This window comes from Suricata suricatta, chromosome 3 (assembly GCF_006229205.1).
Source record: "Suricata suricatta isolate VVHF042 chromosome 3, meerkat_22Aug2017_6uvM2_HiC, whole genome shotgun sequence".
NCBI classification, from domain to species: domain Eukaryota; kingdom Metazoa; phylum Chordata; class Mammalia; order Carnivora; family Herpestidae; genus Suricata; species Suricata suricatta.
The window spans coordinates 140,482,506-140,507,082 of record NC_043702.1 but is presented as its reverse complement, the minus strand read 5'-3'; the positions used below and the strand labels follow the sequence as shown (position 1 = coordinate 140,507,082).

The 24,577-nt window shown below is 36.4% G+C and overlaps 1 protein-coding gene and 1 long non-coding RNA gene across 3 annotated transcripts in view; one reads left to right on the top strand and one right to left on the bottom strand.

Annotated features, from left to right (window-relative positions):
- Window positions 1-24,577, top strand: part of SYT14 (synaptotagmin 14) — a 141,486-nt gene that overhangs the window by 78,286 nt on the left and 38,623 nt on the right. For both annotated transcript variants that reach the window (XM_029935340.1, XM_029935339.1), the window contains exons 3-4: window positions 949-1,220; window positions 5,785-6,234. In XM_029935340.1, coding sequence (XP_029791200.1) covers window positions 949-1,220; window positions 5,785-6,234 — 722 coding nt within the window. The remainder of the gene's footprint in view (window positions 1-948; window positions 1,221-5,784; window positions 6,235-24,577) is intronic.
- Window positions 20,625-22,321, bottom strand: LOC115288228. Its single transcript, XR_003906885.1, has 2 exons — window positions 22,242-22,321; window positions 20,625-20,878 (listed from the first exon to the last, which is right to left on the bottom strand). It is a non-coding gene; the product is annotated as an uncharacterized LOC115288228 (long non-coding RNA).

Sequence of the window (24,577 nt, the reverse complement as noted above, 5' to 3'; positions counted from 1 at the left end):
GGGTCCCTTTTGAGAACAGATTCACAGTCCATTAAAAGAAAAACTGAGCAGTGTTTAAATTTAATATCTGATATTGCATTCAGGATTTAGCTGAGACTTAGCTGTTCTTAAATTGTATACTCAACTTTTTATTTATTTATTTTTTTTTTTTACATCATCCACCTCACCTGACATCTATGCTTTTCATAGACATGCTTATTCTGGGTTACTGAGATAGATCATTGAGGTAAAAATTAGAAGGATAAGTTAAGACTGAAAGAAAATGTGGTTTGAACTGAATTGCTGGAGGTAGCAATGTGTGCTGTAGACCTGAACTTTAGAAGGAGTTAGGGACACGTGACGCAGCGCGGCAGCGAGTGGCCGCCTGTTGGTGGAGACAGGGTGAAGTGCAGTTGTAAGTCTGCTCAGCACTGGGGATTAGGCACCTCCGATTAGGATTCTGGATCTAGGGTAGATGTGGAAGAATAGTTCTGAGCTGAATGCTAGTTCATGTTCATTTCAGTCACTGGAGAAAATAAATGAGTTTTTTTTAATGTTTGTTGTACCTACCATATTTTCTCCTGTTGTGACTAGAGGGGCCACTCATCATAGGGGAGAGGGTAAACCGTGTATGCTTCCAGAATAGTTGGAAAGAAAGAACTGAGTAAATAAGCTATTACACTAATACTTATTGTACTCCCGTTTTTATGGTATGTAACAGCATTTCTCTGAGAATATGACTTTTATCTTTCCTAATCTTATTATGCAGGAGAAGAGGAGAGGAAAACCAGGCTCTTTTATTTCTGCGTCTCTCAATTAGGGAAGAAGGAAACTCATGAGTGAATCTAAGAGTTACGTTGCCACAGATGTTTTAATCCAGTTTTTTTTTAAGTTATTTACAGTTATTGTGGACGGTACTGCATGTTGAGGCTAATTGGAAACAGTGACCAGATTCTTAATCATTGTCAGGAAACTGCATTCAGAGAATGAGAAGAACACCCCCACTGGATGAGTTGCAGCCACCACCATATCAGGATGACAGTGGTTCTCCCCATCTCTCATGTACGCCCTCAGAAATTGGGGACAGTAAATGTGAATTTTCCCACTGCAGCAACAGTCCGCGATGCTCATATAACAAGTGCCCAAGTGAAGGAAGCACAGGTCACGAAGTAGAAAGTTTTCATAATAAAGGATACGAAGAAGACGTTCCAAGTGACAGCACTGCCGTCCTGAGCCCAGAAGTAAGTAACAAAGCACGTAGAGTTTTTTTAAATGGACATTATTGGCAGATAATAATCCTGTGCTTCTCCTCTTGGTAAGACAGTTCGTCACTACCTGGTCCTTGGTGGCTTAGGGTACCCGTGTCCTCCCTGATCTAACTTTAGCCAGCAGACTGTCAGCACTGTGGCCACCATCCTTCTGCCGCCCCACCCCTTTTCCCCAAAGGAGGATGTGTAGCTAAAAACGAGATCAGTATATCCTGAAAAATAGTCCTCCCTGGGTTTCCACCTTGAGATAAGTCTTTTTATTTTAACATTGGATACCAAACGTTCTGGAAATACATGTTTCTGTCATCTTCAGGTTCTGATGCATGTGTGTTTTATTTTTAAAATTCTTTCAGTTTAGATGTTTTTACTTCAGAGAGGTTGCTCATCATTGTTTTATAGATTTTTCATGTTTTTGCATTTTTGTGTCATGGAATATCGAAGGAAGAAGTCATGCTCAACTCTACTAATGAAATTGAGATTCATGGCATCGCTCACTTAGAGTCATTAGCTGGTTGTATTTTAAGTTATTTCCTGTTTTAAGTACAACAAAACTAGGCGTGTTGAATTTTTGAAGTCTTTCCATGTTCTTAAAAGGATTTATTTTAACCGTTCGATAATGATGAACACTGTAACAGTATTTTGAGGTTCCATCAGGCATTATGTACTTTTAGGGTTTACTTTCTTTTAGATTGCAGGTTTTTACAACTTTTGTCCCAGAAAACATTTCACAGTGCTGTAGTGTGTCAGTGTTCTCATTAGGTGAATTTCATATACTGCCAAAATTAAATAATGGAAGTAGAGCCATGAACAGAATTCCCTCAATTTTCAGGTTTTCTTACATAATTTCTAAAAACACATGTTATCTGACACTATGTTTCTACTATTTCTGCTGTTCTAATATAGTATCTAATTTAGAAGAAAATTCCACATTTGTATTTTAAGTTTAACACATCAGTATTTCATGGTTTTCCACAAAGAATATTTCTCTGTGCTCTGTGCCTGAACAAATTTTAGACCACTATTTTGTAGGTTTACATGCTGGATAGTCAACAAGTGAACAGTGAAGCTGGATTGATGAATTAACAATAACAGTAGCCGTCAACAGTTGTTTCAGAAATTTTGCTATGAGCTTTATAGTCAGCTCAGTTAATTTTAGCAGCCTTATCTTGAGAAAGTTATAAGATTCAGAGTTAAGCAGTTTGCCCACACATAAGTACCTCTTAGATGGTAGAACTGGAATGCAAACCTAGGTCTGCCTGACTGCCAAAACAGTGCTGTTAACAACTAGGTTCTGTTCCCCTTCTTGACCTCCGTCATTGTCTGGGAAATTACTTTGATGTATTGGCATGGTACCTTCCAAGTAAATCACCAGGCCAGCTATTTCAGAGAACTCATGGACCAAATTCAGATGCTCAGATCATTTGTGTGTGTGTGTGTGTGTGTGTGTGTATGTGTGTGTGTGTACATGCACATGTGTTTTAATCTGTTTCAAATATAATGTAAGAAGTGGAGCGAGATGAGGTAGGTTAACACACCTAGAATAGGACGCCAGTAGGTAAGGTGGCAGGAATACACTATGTAAGCCTTGGTTTAGGTAATGCCCAAATGTCCTGTGTCACTCTTTCTGCCCTATCAGTGTTCCCTATATATGGTCATAGTAACAGGGACAAGAGTTAAGATTTTTTTTTTAAGTAACCTGTACATCCAGTGTGGGGCTTGTACTCACAACCTCCAGATCAAGAGTTGTATACTCTACCAGCTGAGCCCGCCAGGCGCCCTAAGAGTTGAGATTTAAATGACAGTTCGAAGGGCCAAAAATGCATGCTTATTTTCTGGGAGAGATGCAGGGACAATTACTCGTGGTCATCAGTAAACTTGTGAGTTAGCCTACTAAGTCAACCTAGGTTTTATTTCCATTAAGGAACACATGGGTGACAGAGCTTTAGCTCAGAGGTGACATGATCAAGGCTTGGGCTTTCCATCCCTTTCCCTAGACAGTACTCATTTGTTCTGTTATATTTTTGACTCGTTACGTCTGTCTTTGGCATATCTTCCAAGTTATTAATTTAGTTACTATCTGTAGTTAGTTACCGTATCTTCTGTATTCTGCCTGTCTCTCAGATTACTTCCTTATTCATTATTTGTAGTTACTACAGCCTTTGAGTTTTGGCCATATTTCAGAACCTGCCAGCTTGCTTTCTATTGACACTTAAGAGTCTCTTCTATCCTGCTTGTGTTTGTGTCTCTGTAGCAGAATTGGATATATTCAGACTACACAGCAAATGCACATTGTATCAATATCTAGATGCTTTTATAGCCTCTGTTTATATATAAAGTACACTCTTGTGTTTTTTCAAATTTATTTTGCTTCCTACCATTCCTTTAATAGATATTATTTATCAAATGGAAAATTCTTACTTTCCTCTTGGTTCAACTCAGGACATAGCTATTTTAGAGCCCACCAATATACAGAACTGAACTGGGATAGGAGTGAGGGCTCCAGAATGTTCCCTGGCAGGGAGGCCAAAAACTGTGTTGATGACCTATTCCTAGCTAACAGTGATTCAAAACTTAAATGTAGACACCTTGAAAGGTGGGATTATTTTCTAGTAGCTTATGTAGAGAACACAAATAGTAAATTTTTATCTGTAAAGGTCTGCCGTTTTAACCCTCTCTGGGACCTTATGAGATGTTTTACTGCCTTGGAAATCTTAGCTATTATGATATTATTTTAGAAAGTATTTCACTGAAAAATCAGGGCCATGTAATTAATCATCTTTGATTGCCAATTATGAAGTGGCATACGTTAAAACATTTTGCTCTAGACTGTCAATTTTTTTTGACAGACTAAGAATATGTTTACCCTGATTTCATCATATTCCATTAAAAAAAAAACTGAATCATTCTATCAAAGTTTGTTCCCTCTCCCTAAGTACTGTTCTTCATTTGTCATTTTTTTCTTCATACGCAGTACCAAGCAGGGTCACCCATAGGTAGACATGTAAGATTTATAATGTAAAAGACCTGAGTGTTTTTGGTTCTGTGCTGTGTCCTCCCCAACGAAAACATGGCCTGGCACATGGTTAGTACAACAGTTGGGGCTTGTGTTCAGCTGCTTTAACAAGAGACCAATATGATGACTAAAAACCACAAAGTATTGTCTTTCATTTAACGACAGTCTAGGGGAGTAGATGGTTCTGTCTGCAGCATCATCAGGGGCCGGGGAAGGTTGGTGCTTTGTCACTCTGCCATCCCCTGGAGTATTGTCTTAGTTCACATGATCCAGACAGAGCCACGCATGCTACCCGAGTATCTGCTGGTGGGAAGCCAGAGAAAGAGAGTAACGGTCAAGTCCTTTCCTCCATAACCCTAATCTGGATGTGTCAGACATAACTCCTCTGCCTCCCACGAACCAAAGCCAAGTCTCATGAGCATAACTGCCACAAGGCAAGTGTTGAAGTGCGGTCTCTTGTCAGACAGCGTGTTTCTGCCTTAAGACTCAGGTAGTTCTCAGAAATGCAAACAGGGAAGAATGGGAGTAGGAGGAGTGGCTGCTCCCATAGGCATCAAGGACAAGTTTAGAAACAGAAAATTGTAAAATTGGTCCACATTTTAAGATGTCCATCCTTCTAAAATGTTTAAGACTTATTAAAATACTTGAAGGGGCAAAGTGGTATCGTTGAAAGGTCAGAGACCTGGGTTTGGCACGGTCAGTAAGTAACCAACGCTCCTGTGACGTTCCAGGGGGTTAGACTGGCAGGACTTGGAGACAGTTCCAGGAAAAATGAGTACAGTCTCTTCCAGTCTTACCATTGAAATGTACAGTTTTGGTCATTCTGGAACTTCTGAAATGTGTAGTCAGCAATTTTCAACAGTAATGAACATGAGAAAATAATATTTTTATATTAATAATAATAGTTTTAAATTCAGGTTAAAAATTAAAGTGTAAATAGTGTATGTTACGGAAAGTAAGTATTTGACCGCAAGTATTTTTGAGGGCTTTGTGTTTCTATTTTCATATTTCACATTTCCATCGATTTCCAGGCTTCAAGGTGCTTATACTCTATTACAGATGGGGGTGTTTCAGAACAAACTTAGAAAAGGGGACCCAATTTTTCAATGCCCTTATACTTGTATTCATTATCTTTCTGTCCAACCTAATATTGAGCTGTCAGTTACATTGTTTATAATGTTGAAAGTACAATTTAGTAGATTCCTAAGATAGGAAGAGAGATACATCTTGAAGTATATATTTTTAATTATAAAAACATATGTTTTTATAGAAACAACTTTTGCAGACTTATGATGGGGAATGCCAAAGTACTTGTCTCTATTATAATAAGGGTTTGAATTTAACCTACCACTTTTACTCCTCCGATCCTCTGGAGTAGCTTTGGATTGTACTTGGCTTACTTATTATTACCTCCTTTGTGACAGTTTTCACACCAGCCTCCTAAAGCAGTACCAGGTATTTATTTACATGCTAGATTAAATACTAGAGTTAAAAACTGAAAACATCTAAATTTGCTTTTCTTAGGATATGTCAGCTCAAGGATCATCTTCACAGCTTCCTAAACCTTTTGATCCTGAGCCAGAAGCTAAATATGGCACACTGGATGTGACTTTTGACTATGACTCACAAGAACAGAAGCTTCTGGTAACAGTGACAGCTGTCACAGATATCCCAACGTATAACAGGACAGGTGGCAACTCGTGGCAAGTACACCTGGTTCTTCTGCCTATAAAGAAACAGAGAGCAAAAACCAGCATCCAGAGAGGACCATGCCCTGTCTTCACAGAAACATTCAAATTTAATCATGTTGAATCTGAGATGATTGGAAATTACGCAGTTCGGTTTAGACTGTACGGTGTACACCGCATGAAAAAAGAAAAGATTGTGGGGGAAAAGATTTTTTATTTAACAAAATTGAATCTTCAAGGGAAAATGTCATTACCTGTGATATTGGAGCCTTCTTACAATCATTCTGTGAGTATCTGATCAAATAGCCCCAATATGGTTTATGTTGTGATACATAACATCCGTAATTTTTAAAATCCATGATCAACGCAACAACGTTTTGTCTTTTTAAAGTGTAATAATCATACCTTTACAAAATTTCTAAGCCCTGGGTAGGTAGGTATAATTTTTTCTCATTCTAGAAAAGTTGCCCCTTGAAGATTATATGTGATTTATGTGTTTGAATTAATCCTTCACAGAGTCCAGTCCAGTGTCTTACACATTTGTTCCTTTGTTAAATATTTATTAGATGATTGATTATGACATCAAATGAACTCCGTGTAGATTTTATTTTTTTATTTCTAGGTTAAAACTAAGTGGAACAGTAAGATCCAGCCCCACATCTTATTTTACTATACTACAGAAATTATTTGCTTTTCTAGAATATGTACTGCTGCCCAGGTCATGGCTAATTGTGTTTCCCGAACAGCTATGAAATTATTCTTAAAGGTTCAAAAGAAAATCTGGCCCTGTGATACTCTGTACCCTTTTTCAACAAAGGTTTTGCAGTATTTCCGGGTGAGTACTTAAGTTTAGTCTGTGAGCTGTTCTCCCATTTCTTTTGTTCTCCAGGTTCTGATCACTTATAAATCTTTCTCTCTCTTTCTCTCCATATTTTTAACTAAATCCCCACAAGACATTGCAAATCACAGGAGAGTTGACCTGCTTCTTTAAACCAGGAGATACATTATGTCACATAGTTATTTAGACTATGAGAAAATCAGTGACATGCTATAAGTATAAATCACAAATTATATTTATTCCTCTCTGCTATATTGAATTAAAAGCATTTTATAATATAAATACAGCGATTTTAGAATGGATGTTTATTTTTAAATAAAGGTATAATATTTTAGGGTTGTTTTTAAGCTTTTAACGCATTTGTAAGCATAAGTTCAAGATCAGAGAATTTATACCAGGAAGCATTGGATCTTATAGGACCTTCATTCACTTTAAATTTTTTTTCACCATACCATTTCAGCTAGATGATTTCAACATTTTTAAACCAAAAGGTGATAGTATGTGGAATATATCCCTACAGGTTTGTAGGATACTATTTAGCCTTTATTGATAACTTGTTATAATTTTAAATTGTAGAATTACCATTGTGGGGAAATGTCCCTTTTAAAAATATAATATCAGCAGTTTATCAGAGGAGAGAGAAAAGAAAGTCCAGGCAGTATTTCAGAGTTGGAAAAAGCAATTTTTTAATAAAATTGAATATTCTGCAATTCTTAATAGGATTTTAAACTTTTTCATGATTTGGTCTGAATGATGACTAGTTAATCTGCGGAAAACACATTCTTATAGAGAATTACCTGATTTAAATTAGAAGAGAATGACTATCATCATGAGGTATGTATTTTGTATTTATTTACTTCAAATGATCTGTTTCCAATTCTTTATTAATTATATTCATTTCACAAAGAAAATTAAGCCATAGGAAATAATATGGTTTTATCACTGGCCAAACTAAATTATTTTCTATACATACCTACGTTACATGTATTAGCTCATAGTCCTTGATTCTATATTTCGGACGACCAGTACAGTAAATTTCCAAAAAGACAAGAATGCTAGACAGAGAGCTTCTAAGAATCTGAATAGAGAACTCTCCATCTTCTGCTCCTGGAGAATTTTGTCTCGACACTGCCACACTTCACATTTACTGCCTGTGTTTCATTGTTCCTCTTTCTTCCTTTCTTTCCTGCTCTACCTTCTCAAAATCCAATATATTTTGGCTTCTGTGCCAGAAATAGTTCAGCACACCACAATTCTGAGGTCAAGCCTCATAATTCTATCAGTTGTCTTGTCATAACAAGAAAACGCTGCTAGAATGTATGTGCTCCAGTACTTATGTTCTCTTTGCTTAAGTTTTGATACTGACTGTATGGAGAAATCATGTGATTATAGATTACGTGGGTGATTTTAGCTGTGATTTTATAAGATGTGATGATAAATGAGTGAGAAATTCTCATAATTAAACAATTTATTCTTGTAGCTTTTGAATAATTACTTGATGCTGTTGATACTAGCCTTTAGGCAAGGGACAGTTTTAAGGGAGTCAAAAATTGATACACTATGATTAAAACATATTTCCAGTTTAATTACAGTTTACTTTCATGGATAATAACAGAAAAATAGAATTCTACAATGGAAAGTTTAACTTAAATTCAGGAACTGATCAAACCAGTACATTGAGAGAAAAATGATCACTATCACTGAATGACTTTCTGAGAACTAAACCCTGAGTTTCCCTGATAGTAGGATTTAAGTTGAATTTTAAGATGGAGATAACGGTTTCATCACTGAATGATGAAGAACCTACAAAAGAGTTGAAAACCTGAGACCCTAAGTAGAGAATCCAGCTGAGCCCATTTGGACTTCCTACCACAGAAATTGTGTTGAAACTTATGCTCTAGCAATAGAGGGTGCTTAACATGTGTTCTATTCAGTCTGGCTCCGTGTCATATTTCTGTGTGAATGCACCGCATAGCATCTAGAGTAAGTAGACGTGGAGGTGGGTGGGCTTGTCTCAGCAGGAGGGAGATCCTCAGGAACTCCCAGACTTAAAGACTGGAGAAAGGAGGGGTAAGGAGGAAGAAAGAGATACTAAAATATCACAAAAGCCAAGAATCAGTTATGAAGGAAGGAATAATTTGTCAAATGCTGCTAATGGAACTAATAATCTAAGTACTGAAAACTGCTTGTTGAGGGGTGCCTCCGTGGCTCAGTCAGTTGAGCATCTGATTTTGGCTCAGGTCATGATCTTACAGTTCATGAGTTCAAGCCCTGTGTTGGGCTTTGTGCTGATGGCACAGAACCTGGAGCCCACTTCTGTGTCTTCCTCTCTCTCTGCCCCTCCCCTTCTCATGCTCTGTCTCTCTGTCTCTCAAAAACAAACACTTAAAATTTAAAAAAAAGAAAAAGAGTGGTGCCTGGGTGGCTCAGGTGATTAAGCGCTGTCTTCGGCTTAGGTCATGATCTCATGGTTCGTGGGTTCGAGCTGGTAGCCCAGAGCCTGGAGCCTGCTTTGGATTCTGTGTCTCCTTCTCTCTGCCCCTCCCCCCACTCATGCTCTGTTTCTCTCTGGCTTTTAAAAATAAATAAATGTTAAAAAATATTTTTAAAAGAAAAAGAAAACTAACTTCTTGTTGAATTCAGGTTATTCAGGTAATGGGTAGCCTTAGTGGGACTAATTTGGGTGGAGTAGACGGGGGCAGAATCCAAACTAGAGTGGCAACCATGGGGACAACTTTTACAGCAAATTTGGCTATGAAAGTAGGAAGGAAGATGGCTTTAGGAAAGATGCTTTTCAGGTTAGGAGAGACATGGGCATGCTTGAATACTGATGCCAATGGGGCACCTGGGTGGCTCATTCAGCTAAGTGACTGTGCTGACAGCTCAGAACCTGGAGCCTGCTCCTGATTCTGTGTCTCCCTCTCTCTATGCCCCTCCCCTGTTCTCCCTCTCCCTCTCTCTCTCTCTCAAAAATAAATAATTTTTAAAAATTTAATACTGATACCAATGATGTAATCAATGGTGGTGTACAGTATAGGGAACAAATTGTAAATGGGTATAAACCGATGCATCTGGGATGATGAGAGGCAAAAATGGTAAGAGTATTTTTAAGACATGTATTTAAATTGTGGACCATGAAATCTCAGTTGAAGAAAGACAGAAGTAAAGCTAGAAAGGGACTGATAGGCAGTGGAAGAAGAAAGGTTCGTGGACTGAAAATCCCAAGTGTATCAAGGAACGGACGAGACAGAAGGAGTTGAAGAAGAAGTGTGGAATGACAGAGGAAAGTAGTTAGAGGGGAGGTGCTTTCAGTTAATTTCAGGGATAGATGCCAAGGTCCAGGGTGCGCCTCTGAGATGGAATAAGAGGCACAGTCACTGGAGTTAGCAGAGTTGGTCGGGAGAAGCCAGGTTCTTGGTAGATGGCTTATCCACAGTGACACTGAAGTCACAAAAGATCCTGGCAGAAATTGAAATGCAAAGAGGATTGAACGAAAGATTGTTGTTCTTGAGGAATGAAGAGGAAATGTCCAGGACAGACTACCTAGGAAGACAGGATGACATAAGCCTTAAAGAAAAATAGTTATTCTTGTCTACAGATTCAAAGTAGGAATGTTTGAGAAAGCAGCGGAGAACTATGCTTTTTGTCCCCAAGACATTTCAGGTATGAGGGACTAACCAGGATGGATAGTCTACAGAGGATGATGTATCCTCCGGGAAGAATTGGATTTTGGTTCAAGTAAAGTTTTGGGGGTTCATAGAAAAAACTAAAGTTCTGGAGGAGTGTATCAGGAGTACCAGAAGGCATAGTGAAAGATTCAGAAAAGGAACATAATGGAAATTTGTGATAGTGAGGAAATAGAAAAACAGAATGAGTGTTAAAGTAAAAGACATAGCCAATATCCTCAGGGATTTGACTTCATTTAGGTTGTTCTAAAATGTCAATCTTAATTATAATTTGAATCTATTTAAATCTCAGATTTTATATAAAGTATAATTGAAATCCCATCTTTATAGAAATTTGTTACATTGTTTCTAATATAAATTTTAATTAGTTGGTCTTATCTTTGTTTTTTAAATGTTTCTTTAGTTTTGAGAGTTGATCTTATCTTTGTTTTTTTAAATGTTTCTCAGTTTTAAGAGAGAGAGAGAGAGAGAGAGAGAGAGAGAGAGAGAGAGAGAGAGAACATCAACATGAAAGGAGGAGGGGCAGAGAGAGACAGGGACAAGGATCCATCCAAAGCAGGCTCTTCACTGACAGCAGCGAGCCCAATGTAGGGCTTGGACTCACAAACCATGAGATCATGAACTCAGCCAAAGTCAGATGCTCAACCAACGGAGCCACTTAGACTCCCCAATCTTACCTGTCTTTGTATACCAAATATCTAGTAGTGGTTATTGCTGTATGAATCTTGAATGGATGGATGGGTGAGTAGGTGCATGTGGTACATATTTTTTCTGAGTTGTTGCCTCTGATGCTTTTTGTTGTGGCTAGTCTTAGGTTTCCTTGTTATTCAACTTGTCCTGCGCCCTTCTAGATTTTAAATACTTTAATAGAGACTGTGTGTGCTTGACTTATGTAGTTTTAGTTATACTTAGTTTTCATAGAACCTAGAACATAGGTATTCAGTGAATATCTGTTAAATTGATTCATTAGCACATTCAGGTAAGCCTAATCATTTAAAAAATTCTTACTAAGGTCATATAACATTGTCTCTGGGTAGGTATCAGAACAGCCCTGTTAGAAATCTTTTATAACTTAGAATAGAGTAAGCATACTCTTAGGATCACAGTGTTTTATTTTTAAATAATAATCGACTAGAGACATATATGCTTCCATAATTTCCCATTCAAGAGTGTAATGCCACAGTCTTTCAGACTTCCTTATGACTTACTGAAATGATGATCTTCTTTTAGATACTTACAGTTTCAACCTGTAATCCTAAAATTCCTGTGTCTCAAAAATAGCCTATCTTTCTGTTAATAGATTGAATTAATTTAGTTGGATATTTATACCGTGGCTTTTATTTTTAAGACAAGTAAATTATTGCTTATACTCTGTAATTGAAATGTGTGTCCCCCTAAGAATCATACTTTAGTCTGTATTATTAGCAAGCGTCTTTTAAAACTTAGCTTCACCTGTTTTCATATTCACAACACTCACATACTACCACTGTGAAGAACCTGCATTTAGAAAATGTACATTACACTCCTTCATCCTAAAGCAATTAAAAATAGAGCTTCATGATAAACTAATGGTCACAGTTAAAAATTACTACATGAAGGAGAAAGCTGCCTGTGTATAATTCACTTCCCTCGACAATAGCACTAATATGACCTGCCTCACTTTAGTGTAAAACTAAATAGTTACAGACCTATTTAGAGACAGTTATTCAGAGTAGGTAAGCATATATTATCAGCAGAGAGGAATAACTCTTATCTTGCATGAGACTAAATTAGAAAATAAAACTCTCATCTTGCACGAGACTAAATTAGAAAATGAAAGGGCGCTTCTTGTTTACATTGGACTCTTAGTTTATGGGGTGAAAAGCAGTAAGTTTAAATCCTGCATCTCAAGAAATTTTGAACATGCAGAAAAACTAAGTGGGAAAAAATGGAATTTTAGTAGCTAAAACTGTTCTGCCTCTTGAGTGTAGGAACGGCAGACAGCTCAGCTAGGATTCAGAGTTGAAGCCTCCACACGCTCAACGATCCGCTACTGAGGACCAGCCTGGATTCGCTCTGTCTCCTGTGTATTACTTTTTTCAAAAAATAAGCCAGAAAATTAAGGAAATAAGCTTAAAGTGCAGGTATTATTTTCCTTTTCTGCTATATTTTATGTTATGCAATTAACACTTCCAACATACTGATTTCAATTATTTGCACTCCTAATGAGAGAAATTAACAAGTGCTTTATGGAATGACAGTACTGTTTGATCAGTTTGGAGTGGATGAAAGATTATGACAGATAAATTTAGGTTTAAAAGGGCAGCATATTCTGTAATTAAGAACACTCTAAATTGCATTAAATAGAGCAAGAGATGAAAAAGTAGTGTTCTTTACAGAAACATTATGACACAGTATTTAACATTCGAATATAAATATTGGCCATTTTTTTAAAAAAATGTTCATTTAGAGGGTCTAGATGATAAACATCCTAAATACATGCCTTTTTCACTAATACCAACCAGAAGTTATATATACTTCACTTTAAAGGTGTACTTTACTATGTTACCATGAGCAGTTCCCTTTTTCCTGGGCTGTTGCACAATAATTGAATAGTTATATCCACTGTGCTTATTGTTTATGGGTGGCTGATAACTAATGAATAATAACACTGAGTGAGGTTGTTCTTGACACCTTCATTTTACGGTAAAAGAAATAGCAAACAGAAGCAACATTTAATTTTTTCTTAGTCATTTTCCCCCCATCCTGTTCATATTAAATAGCAGGGCAGTATCCAGTTGGCAAACCTGTTTCAAAACCCAAATCTTTAATTTTAGGATTTTCACATTTAAAATCTTGACAGATAATTTCAAATAGTAGGTTCTTCACTGGAAAAATTACTAAAATGGTTCTAATTTTGAAACGTGATAGATATGAAAATGAATTTTATCAGAATATATTTTAGAAACCAACCAGGGATGATGATATGGTGTATAGTCTTTTCATCTGAATTGGTAGTATTGAAGATGCCTCTCCCAAAAGAGTTGTGGTTTTATCTGCTGTGACATTTATTTTGAGGTTGACAGAGTTTAACGCTACTTTCCAGAGTAATGCCTAGACATAGAGAGCTGATACTTACTACAAAAATGTTTTTCTCACCAGAAAACTTGAAATTTAATGTAGAAAAGAAGCAGTTTTCAGTTGATGCATCTATATTCTTATGGTGACATACAAGTTTAAATACTGAATGCAGGTCTAGGACAGAGGAACTGAATTTTTAAAAATTAAAGTTGAAGGAAATCTATTATTGGGGGGGTGTAGTCTGATCATTACATTTGTCCTATGGATTCTGTAGGGACCTGTAGGGAGCCAGAAAAAATATCCATTTGACAGTTATATTTTACTTAATTCTATGCAGAGCAAAAAATAATTCTGGTCAAAAACTGATAGTACATGATAAGCCTGAATATCAGTTCCTAGTGCTGTCCCTATTAGGCAGATATATTTAAATGGTGTCTGTCACTGAAAATGAGCATAGTCCTGCACATACGGCTGGGTGCTTGTTCATTACTGGAAGCTCCTGTTCAAGGGAAATGCACGTTTTTAAGTGTTGAGCATCCAAAGCTATTCTTGGGAAAAGCCCGATTCTCCATCACGCACATACTAGTGCCTGAGATATGACTGGAATATGTGACCTGACTCCCTCACAAGGTTCACATGAGTAAAGGAGATGAACTATGTGAAAACGTTTGTTGACCAGAAATATTAGTCGTTAACTTGAAATAAAATAGGTTAGCCTCAATTTAATTTGGACCATTCTGCTGTTAATACTGTTGTATAAAGATGCTCTCTTGTCTTGCAAAAAACAATGTCTTATCTTTCCTTTGTCTAGTCTTAGACCTAGAATGTTCGTATAGGCTCTATCTTATTGGTTACAGTGTCCTCTTACAGTCTGTCACTTTGGGCGACTAGAGACTAGCATGATACTGATTGCATGTTTTCTAGCAGAAAAAGCTGGTAGAGCTGATAAGAACTAAAGACTTAATAAGTTTGGTACACATAATTTTTAAATTATCTGATATATCATCAAAGCATATAATTTATATATAATCAAATTATATATCTCTTAATATTTCTATAATCTACAATAAAAAATAGACTGAGCTAATTGAACTTTAATTTGGTTTAGTTTTCAAGGAATAAAATATCATCCAGTTCATGGAAAATAGCACGTATTATAAGTACATTTTTCATATTAGTCAGCTTAATTTGGGGGTATATTTTTCTTTGAAATGAAAGCTGGCATTGTCCCTTTTTAATGTTTATTTATTTTAGGGGGATGGAAGGCTAGAGAGAGGGGAACAGAAGATCCAAAGAGGGCTCTGTGCTGACAGCAGACGACCCCCATGTGGGGTTAAACTCACAAACCATGAAATCATGATGCTTAACCTGAAATCAGATGCTTAACCCGAAGACTGAGCTACCCAGGTGCCCCTGGCATTATCCCTTAAGCTGTATTCATGTTATGAAAAATGTTTCTTTATACTAACTCATTTGTGATTTTTCATAAAAGACTAAAGAATTACCAGATAGTGGAAATCTACAGTTTTAATGTCGAAATTGTTAGACATCTAAGACAAAGTTTATATTTGTATTTGGGTGGGTTGGTGTGCCATTGAGGTTGGGAGCCAAGAGGCCCTGCAGCCCCTGGCTCCCCAGCTCTTCCCGACTTGTGTTCTTGGGTGAGTACTCAGCCCCTCTGTGCCTCATTCATTCGTTCGTTCATAAAAAGGGATTGTAACAATAACGGCTGCCTCCAAATATGTGTGAGAAGTAAAGGAGATAAACCATGTATAGAACTGAAAGCATCATCTGCCACAACGTGGGACCTTGATACTGTCACGTGATTTGGTTTATTTGGTCTTATTCACGTGTGGATAAATTTAGTGTTTTAAGTCAGTAATAATCTTCATTCAGTTCTAGCCCGTAAATAAAAATTATTATATTGTTTCTTTTCAAGTTTCAAAATTAGAAGGAACATTAGCAATCTGGAAAAGAGGTAAGTAAAAGTTCTTTAATCCAATGGTGTAAAAAGTGTTTAATCCAACAATACAAGTAGCTTAATCTAATTCAGGCCTTGAATCTTTTTAAGATACAACTTTTTAGAAATATATTTTGAATAATTATTTAAAAGTCTGAATTATAAATATTATTTCAGTAAGTGTGGTTCTGTTATTTTCAGTCATGGTGGATAACTCATATGGCATTAGCAAAACATACCAAGCAGTTTAGCCTAGCTTATTCTGAGATGGCAAGCCCTGAAACTTTTAATGGCTTATGAACCACAAAGATTTCCTGGTCACTGTGCTGCGTGTCTGCTGTAGGTTGGTATGGCTCTGTTCCGTTTGTCTTCTCTCTGAGAGCCAGACCTCTGAAGCTTTGCTGATTGTCAGAGGATGTAGCAAACAAATCCCTGTTCCTTAAAGCTTCTGCCCCAGATTAACACATGCCACTTCCACTGACATTTCAGTGTCTAAAGTAAGGGTCAGTGAACTTTCTATAAAGTGCTAGAGAGTTCATTTTTCTTAGGCTTTATAGGCCACAAATGGCCTCTGTTGCAGATTCTCTCTCTCTTTCTCTCCCTTTCTTTAGAACGCTTTTTAAAAAATATAAAACCGTTCTTAGCATGCTACCTATACTAAAAAAATGGGCCCTAGGCAGCATTCAATTTGAATGTGCAGTTTGCTGACCTCTGGTCTAAAGCAAGTCATGTAATGTCCTAGCAAGGAGCAGTGAATAACACTGTGATGCAAATGTCATGCAAAGAATTGCTGTGATTAATACTACCTGTAGATTAACATTAGATTTGTAATAGCATATCAGTAGTTTATAAGTAAAGTTTTGCTTTTAAGTATAAAAAATTTGCTCTCTTGGGACAAACATTCTCTTTTAAATCTTCTTTAAGTAATTAATTTGCATAGCAAAGTCTTTCCTAAATACTTAGCTTTGTCCAGTTATCACAGTTTCTGATTTCAGGGTCTTAATTTATCGAAATATTATTGGACTTAAAAAACTTAAATATATGACAAGTCTTAGTATATATAAACAGATTTGACTAAATTGGTAGCACCAGAAGAAAATACAAGGAATGGTTAGTTTATTCCTAGAGTTAAACAGTGGATTAATCACATTTGTCTCTTTCCTCTCTTTCCTGTAATTTTTACTGAAATGATAGTATCTTGGCTAAAACACACACACACACACACACACACACACACACACGCACACACACACACTGACATTTATACCCATAAGCTCAAACAGAACTGGAATGAGGGCATCAGCAGATGTGAGAGATCAGGTTCTGGAAAACAATGTGGATGGAGTGGCAGCTGATTGAGCAGAATGGAGAAAATCTAGTGAGAAGGGCATACAGAAGAAGGAGAGAATTGCTCTGATCTATAGAACCATTCGTCCTTCAGGCACAGCAGAGGGTAGCATGAGCCTGGGCATTAAAAGGGAGAGTCACAGCAAGCCAGTAAAAAGTGGCGTTACGTTTCCATCTGGCATGAAGAATAGCGTCAGGTTTGTGATGTTCTCCGAGCAGTAAATATCATAGGTTTCTTCTCTGCAAAAACTCAGCGGTCCCAAGCTAAGACCATCTCATAGTGATATTTAGGGATCCCCCTGAGAAATTGCCTGGTCCACATCTAATCACATTTCTACCAATCAGTGAACAAACTGGGTTTAAAAGTATACGGGTTTTGATCAGCTTTTTAGTGATGCGTTTTTAAATATGAACAGGCAGTCATAACTCAGGAGACTCTGAAGGAAGGCCTCCAACAGGAAAGAGGAAACCCAGGATAAGCAAACATTTAAAAAAATACTCTCCAAGAAGAGTACATATTGCAGAGATGAGAAGGAAAGTAAAAACTAATTCTGATTTGTATTTTCAAGAAGATTTAATAAGATACATACATATTAAGTAGAGGGAATATTATGAAGAAGGCACAGTCATAGAAGAAAAGCCTTTTTAAAATTATACAGATTGGGAATGGCTGTTGAGTAGGTAGGTAACCAACAGCGTTCATTGTGGCTTCCAACCAAAGATGTTGGTAGCAGGCTTTAAGTTTACATGTTCAAGAGTTCACTTTTATGCTTGTAACATAAACTTACTTTTTAGAAGAAAGTTCATAAAATGAATGATTTTGCCTTAAAATTTCTCCACTCTTTCTGAATATATAACAAAAATTAGATTTTAGATGAATAGGCTTCCACTTAGATCCTGTATATGACCTTTAACTACTTTCAAGGTAGATTTATAAATGTAGTCTATTCACAGTGAACAACTGTCTTAATACTGTCAAATAAAGCAAGCAGAAGTTTGCAACTCACATATAGTATTTATTTTTCCTGACAGTTTAAAAATCAGAATTTCTCAGAGTGAACTCTCCCAGTGGTTTGTGTCATAATCTCCTGGAATACTTTTTAACTGTCAATTCCTGGGTCTCAATACTAGACCCACTGAATCAGCATCCCTAGTAATCACAGAGTCAGTAGTAATCTTTCTTTTAAATAAATCCCCCAAGGGGTCATTAAATACACTAACATTTCTAAGCCACTGGAATAGAAAATGTTTTCTAAAAAGCATTGTGATGTGAGTGAGTTAAGCAATGTACTTTGGGGTAAGTTTTGTCTGTTTTCTGTTTTTCATCAGATCTTTTCATCTTTTATTGTCTTTGGTTTCCTTTTCAAATATTTAACTGTGTATTATTTGGACATTCAAAAAAAATAAGGGGTGGGGTACGTATGTGACTCAGTCAGTTGTGCATCCAACTCTTGATTTTGCCTCAGGTCATGATCATAGAGTCATGGGGTCAAGCCCCTTGTCAGGTAGAGCCTGCTTGAGATTCTCTCTTTCCCTCTGCCCTTCTCCCCCCACTTGCATGCTCTCTCTCTCTCTAAAATAAAGTTAAGAAAAGAAGGGAAGTACAATTACAAAAATTATAGTAAAAATATGAAAAGAAGTTTCCTTTGTAGAAAATTCCACATTCTTATTTAATTAACTGCAATTGCCTATGAAGACCCAGAGATTACTTTGAGTAAATATTTGCATCTGTTAAGATTCAGTCAGTTTCAAGTGAATGCAAACTAACTCCAAAGGGCTTGAGCAGTAAAGGACCTTCTAGAGAGTCGCCTGGTCTTTAGGCATGGCTCCATCCAGTGACTGAAATAGCACCACTGAAGTCCTAGTTTCTCTCTCTGCTCCTTCTGCCATCCTCTATCCTCCACACTCTGTCTTCTGTGTGTCAACCTCATAATCCGATTTCACACAATTGCCCTTTTGAAACTTCTTGTGTCCCACTAGGTTGCATGTACATCCCAGAATCAATCACGGGGATGGGCAGCGGGTCACCTCCCAAACTACAATAGAGAAGAGATGGAAAAGAGTACATTCGCTATTGGAAGGAAGTGATGAATGGATGCTAGGTAGATAATCAACTAATGTCCAATATCATGTTTATTTAAATTTCAGGAAAATAAAATTACTAAAACTTTAGTAATTAGACATACCATGATGAAATCCTATTTTAATCAATTTGATAATATCTCAGAATTTGGCATACTTTTCTGCATATTGTTTTAGGAATTGAGTTCTATGTTAAACAGTGTCTTTCTGATATGCTTAGTTGGCTAGGAGCCCAATTCTGAATATGGTGATTTTTAAGCCTGATTATACTAGTATGACTTGGGGAGTTTTTAAAATAAAGATGAATAGACTTCCAAGTAGACCTGTTGAATAAAAAACTTAAAGGAATGGGGCCAGGCTAGTCATATCTCTAAAAAGCTCTGCAGGAGACACTAGTGCCTGAATAGCATTGATCATTGTTGTCCTGTAGAATCTATCTTATCTCCACATCTTATTCTTCACTGTTATTTCTGGACTAAAATGAGTCTTTGCCAAGTTTTGAAACATCTGATAAGATTTCTTTAACCTGAAACTAACCATATCATTAAGAAAACTCTACTCATTAATAGTATAAAAAATTTTTTTTAAACTATATGCTCAGACTGCAGCCAGCTAGACTATTTTAAATCACCTTTAATACAAAATAGCTTTATTTCAAATACTTGCAGTGAGACTTGGATTTTTACACATTATTTTCAAATAGGCCTGAATAGGAAGAAATGGTTATACACACTAGTAAGTGTTAACTTTCATTGCCTTTGGTTTCTTTCAAAACTTTATATTTCAGGTATATTATAAAATATTGAAATTATTTATCTCCTTGATGCATTAGAGGCTTGACATACTTTCAAAAAAGAAAAAGATGAGGGGCACCTGTGTGGCTCAGTCGGTTAAGCATCAGACTTCAGCTCAGTTCATGGTCTTCTGGCTCATGAGTTAGAGCCCCACGTCGGGCTCTGTGCTGAGAGCTCGGAGCCTGGGGTCTGCTTCAGATTCTGTGCCTCCTTCTCTCTCTCTTCTCCTCCCTCATGTGCATTGTCTCTCTCTATCTCTCAAAAAATAAATAATCATTAAAAATATTGTTTGATAAAAAGATGAAAAACATCTTCAAGGTCATTATGGCCATAAGAAAAACTATTTCACCAAAAAACATTCATTATATATAACCTTGGAATGGTATAGATTAAATTTTCTTTGGATTCAGTTTTATTTAAATAGTTTATCGTAGCACTGAAGACATTAGAAATAAATGTTCAGAAATTGACAGATTCAGCATTTCCTGGGCCTCATTGGTATTTTAGGAACATGAATTTGGGAAATATGTCATGTGGCCTATTAAGAGTCCTCAAGGCCATCTCTATCTAGTGTAGTCCCACCTGGAGTATCTTCAAATCACACCATAAAATGAAAACACTATGAAAAATTTTTGTTCTAAAATAGTACACATCATGATAAAGTGAAATAAAAAGCACTGCTATTTCTATAGCTCTTAACATTTCATTTCCTGAGAACTGCTTTGAATGCTCTAGGAGGATATGAACAAAAAGAACACTAATAACATCATGTGGAATAACTCAGGTAACTAGAGAATTCTCTGTGAAGTCAATTAAGACTCTCCGAAATATCCTTCTGTATTCATATTCTAATGAACATATAAATCATATTTTGCTGTTTCATTTGTCATTAAGTTATTCATAACATTCAACATTTAAATCAGAACTATTTTTCAACTAGTCTGTTTTGTGGCATAAGAGAATTGTTACTACCATTTTCAAGTTTAAGAAAGGAAATTTGAAACTGGAAGGTGTTCGTAAATTTAAACTGAAGTCATCCTTTCCCAGTGCCTTCGTGCAGTTACAGAGTAGCTGGGACTTCGTAAGGACTCCGTGAATCTTAGTTGTTCTGATATTATCATCAGCATCATCGCTACGTTACTGCTGCCACCTTTGCCTTTTACCTGTTAAATTAAATACAGTAGTTTAATTCGGTTTCCTTTTGGTGAGAATCCACACAGTTCATTATTTCCACAATCCATTTTGTCCTTGTTAACATTATATACAGATAACTTAAAAAGAAAAAAGCTCTTTTGATATATGTCGTATTAATATAGAAGTAGAACTTGTTATAAATTATGAAAGAAATATAAATTTTTGAAGTTTTCATTTTACACTAGTACCATATAAACCATACTAAATATCTGTGATGGTTTATACAGCTTTTTGATAGAGGCAAGACACATGAAATACTCTGTTCTCTTTTTGAGTAGGTGTATTCTCTTTATACATATGTGTATACATTCATATACATGTATACTTATATTTATATTTATGTCTCTGTTTATTGAAAACCATGCAGTCATACTGAATTCACCAGTTCCTGTCCTGCACCACCAGATTCATTCTAATCTGTAACTACCTCCTTTGACAGTGAGAAGCCTGGCTCCTACTCTTCTCAATGCATTAATGTATTTGATCAATCCTTTTATAGGTAACTCATGTCCCACTGCAGCCATCTCCTAGTCTATAGTCTATTCTCACACCCTTCTTCCCAAACTTAGACTCCAAACCTCCAGGTCCATTTGCTCCTCCTTCATAGAAGGTCCTCATTGTGCTTGACGTCTAAGACCTATTCCAGTCTGCCCACCCCTTACCCCTGATGCAGGGACACCTGCCTTACTCTGCAAGGGCTCTGAAACCCCCTAGTGGGCCACCTTTCTGTGGAAACAGCCTTCTCACGCTATTCAGGGCCTGATATTTCATATTGACCCACTTCTCTGAATGGAAACCCTCACCCTGCTGAGGCTCTGACAACTCATTCTATGTTACCCTCAGTGCCCTCAGCAGGATGTCATTCTTACCCAGCTAGTGGGGGCTCTTACCCCCCAAACTAAACCACTCCTCATTCTGTGCTGGATCTTTTAGCCACCACTAGGCTGCCCATCTGGATTCTGTCTCACCACTTCATATATTCTGCCCCACCTCCAGCAAGGACACAGTCCTCCTGCCTAAGCTGGTATGTCACTCTTCTATGAGGATGTCCTCCTCAGCTTGCTTGGGCTTAATAGATTTTTGTAAATTAATGATCACTTGATAGTCCTTCAGTAAGGTCAGAGGAGATGATGATAGCAGCTATCACATTGGCCAGCAATGCATAACATGGTCGTTCTGTACGTCAAAAATAATTGAGATATTTATCTTTTCCAGGTGTCTATAAAATGGCCACCAGGTGTAAAATTCAGAGTATTACAACCAGGTATAATTTCTAGCCTTCTAGGATTAAAGACAGAGGAGCAAGTTGAGCCATGGAACTCTCCCTGGTACCTGGTCTGTCTTTCTCATATAGCTGGCTTGAATCTTCCTCTCCATTATTGGTTTAACTATACCTGTTACCTGTTCCTGAGATGTTTGTCTTTTTTTCCCTGCTTTGTTGATATATAAGTGACATAATGTGTAAGTTTAAGGCATACATTGTGATGATTTAATACACATATAGTACAGAATGCCTACCACAATAAAGTTAATTAGTACATTTCCTACCTCATAGACAGAATTTTCTTGATGCTATTGTGAGGTCATTACAGCCCTACCCCTTAGCCATTTTCAAGTACACAATACAGTATTACAAGTTACAGTCACCATGCTGTACATTAGATGCCTGGAGCATATTCATCATATAAATGAAAGTTTGTACTCTTAGGCCAACATTTCACTATTTTCTGTACCCCTCAGCCCCTAGCAACCACTACTCTACTGTCTTCTTTTTGTGAGTTTAGTTTTTTTAGGTTCTACATGTAAGTGAGATTCTGCAAATACACATGTATATGAGGTGTGCCTCTATCCAGTGTTCCCAGCACCATATATTAAAGAGACTGTCTTTCCTTCACTGAGTATTCTTGGCTCCCTTGTCAAACAATAACTGACTGTGTATGTTTGAGTTTATTTCCGGGTTCTCAGTTCTGTCCCATTGATCTCTTCTATGCCAGTACTATACTGTTTACATTATCATAGCCTTATAGTATAGCTTGAAATCAGGAAGTGTGTAAAGCTCTGTTCTTTTCCCAGGATTTCTTTGGCTATTTGGGGTTCTTATGCTTCCATATAAACTTTATGAGTGTTTAAAATGCCATTGGAATATTGATACAGATTTCATTGAATCCATAGATGGCTTTTGGTAGTCTTGGCATTTTAATGATATTAGTTCTTTTCATTCATAAACAGGTTTCCATTTATTTGTATCTTCTTTGATTTCTTTCATCAGTATCATGTAGTTTTCAGAGTAGAGCTCTCTCATCTCCTTGGTTAAAGTTATTCCTATGTATTTCATTGTTTTTGATGATATTATAAGCAGGATGTATTTCTTTCTTTCTTTTCCAGAAAATATATTGTTAAGTATACAGATAAACAAAGTCAGTTCACAAAGTAGAAGAAAACATTCCCAACATATATGTCTGTCTTGTCTCAAGAATATATAAGGAACTCTTAAAACACAATAAAAAAATGATAAACAGTATGATAATTCATGGGCATAAAATATGAACACATAGTTCCTGAAATAAAATATGCAAATGACCAATAAGCAGATGAAAAAAATTGTCAGTATTATTAATTATCTTGGAAAATGAAAATAGAAACTGCAGGAAGATATTATTACACAATCATTGGAATGTCTAAAATTTAAAAGACTAACAATTAAAATATTAACCATAATAAAAATTAAAAAGGACTCAGGGTTGTTGGGCCTGCAAAGTGCATGGAGCTTTCATACACTGTTGGTGGGAATATAAAATAGTACAATCACTTTATTTCTTTTTAAACCTACCCTTATCATTCATCCCAAAGACTTCTAGGTATTTATCCAAGAGAAATTTGAAAAAATTTTATCAAAGATTTTCATAGAAACTTTATTAGCCAAGAACTAGAAACATTCCAGGTACCCATCAGATGAATAAACAAAATATTGAATAGTCCGACCATGAAATAAAATCAATCATAAAAATTTATGAGCACTGATACAGCAATGTGGTTAGGTATCAGAAACATACTCATAAAAAGAAGGCAGATACACAAGTGTATATGCCATATGATTACATTTATATGAATGTAAAGAAAAGGAAAACTAGTTTATAGTGATAGAAATCAGATCAGTGGTTGCTTGGGGTGGGTGGGAGAATTGATTGGGAAGAGGCACAGTGGAACAGGTTTTGATTATTTAAATTTCATATATTTGTTGGGAGGTAATTACACAAAAATGTGTACATTTATAAAAACTTATTGAACTATGCACTTAAAATTGCTACACTAATTTCATTGTATGTAAATTGTTGTCCAATAAAGTTGATTTCTAAAAATAAAAAAAAATAAGTAGGAAGGAACAAACAATGATAGTAATAGTGGAAAGCACAGAAGAACATGATGTCACAGTAATAACATTACATGTAAATGGACTAAATAAAGATTTGCATATGAATTTTTTAAAATTGTGGTAATTCAAAGAAAGATATTTAAAACAAAAGGTAATGGTTAACTCTGAAGGGGCTGAGAACTTAACCTACTCTAGCTGATAAATGAGCCTGCCACAGAGATGCTGGCAATAAAGGACTTCATTATCCTTGACATAGTAAGCAGTGTTAGCGTCAACAGATTTGCATCAAGTCCCC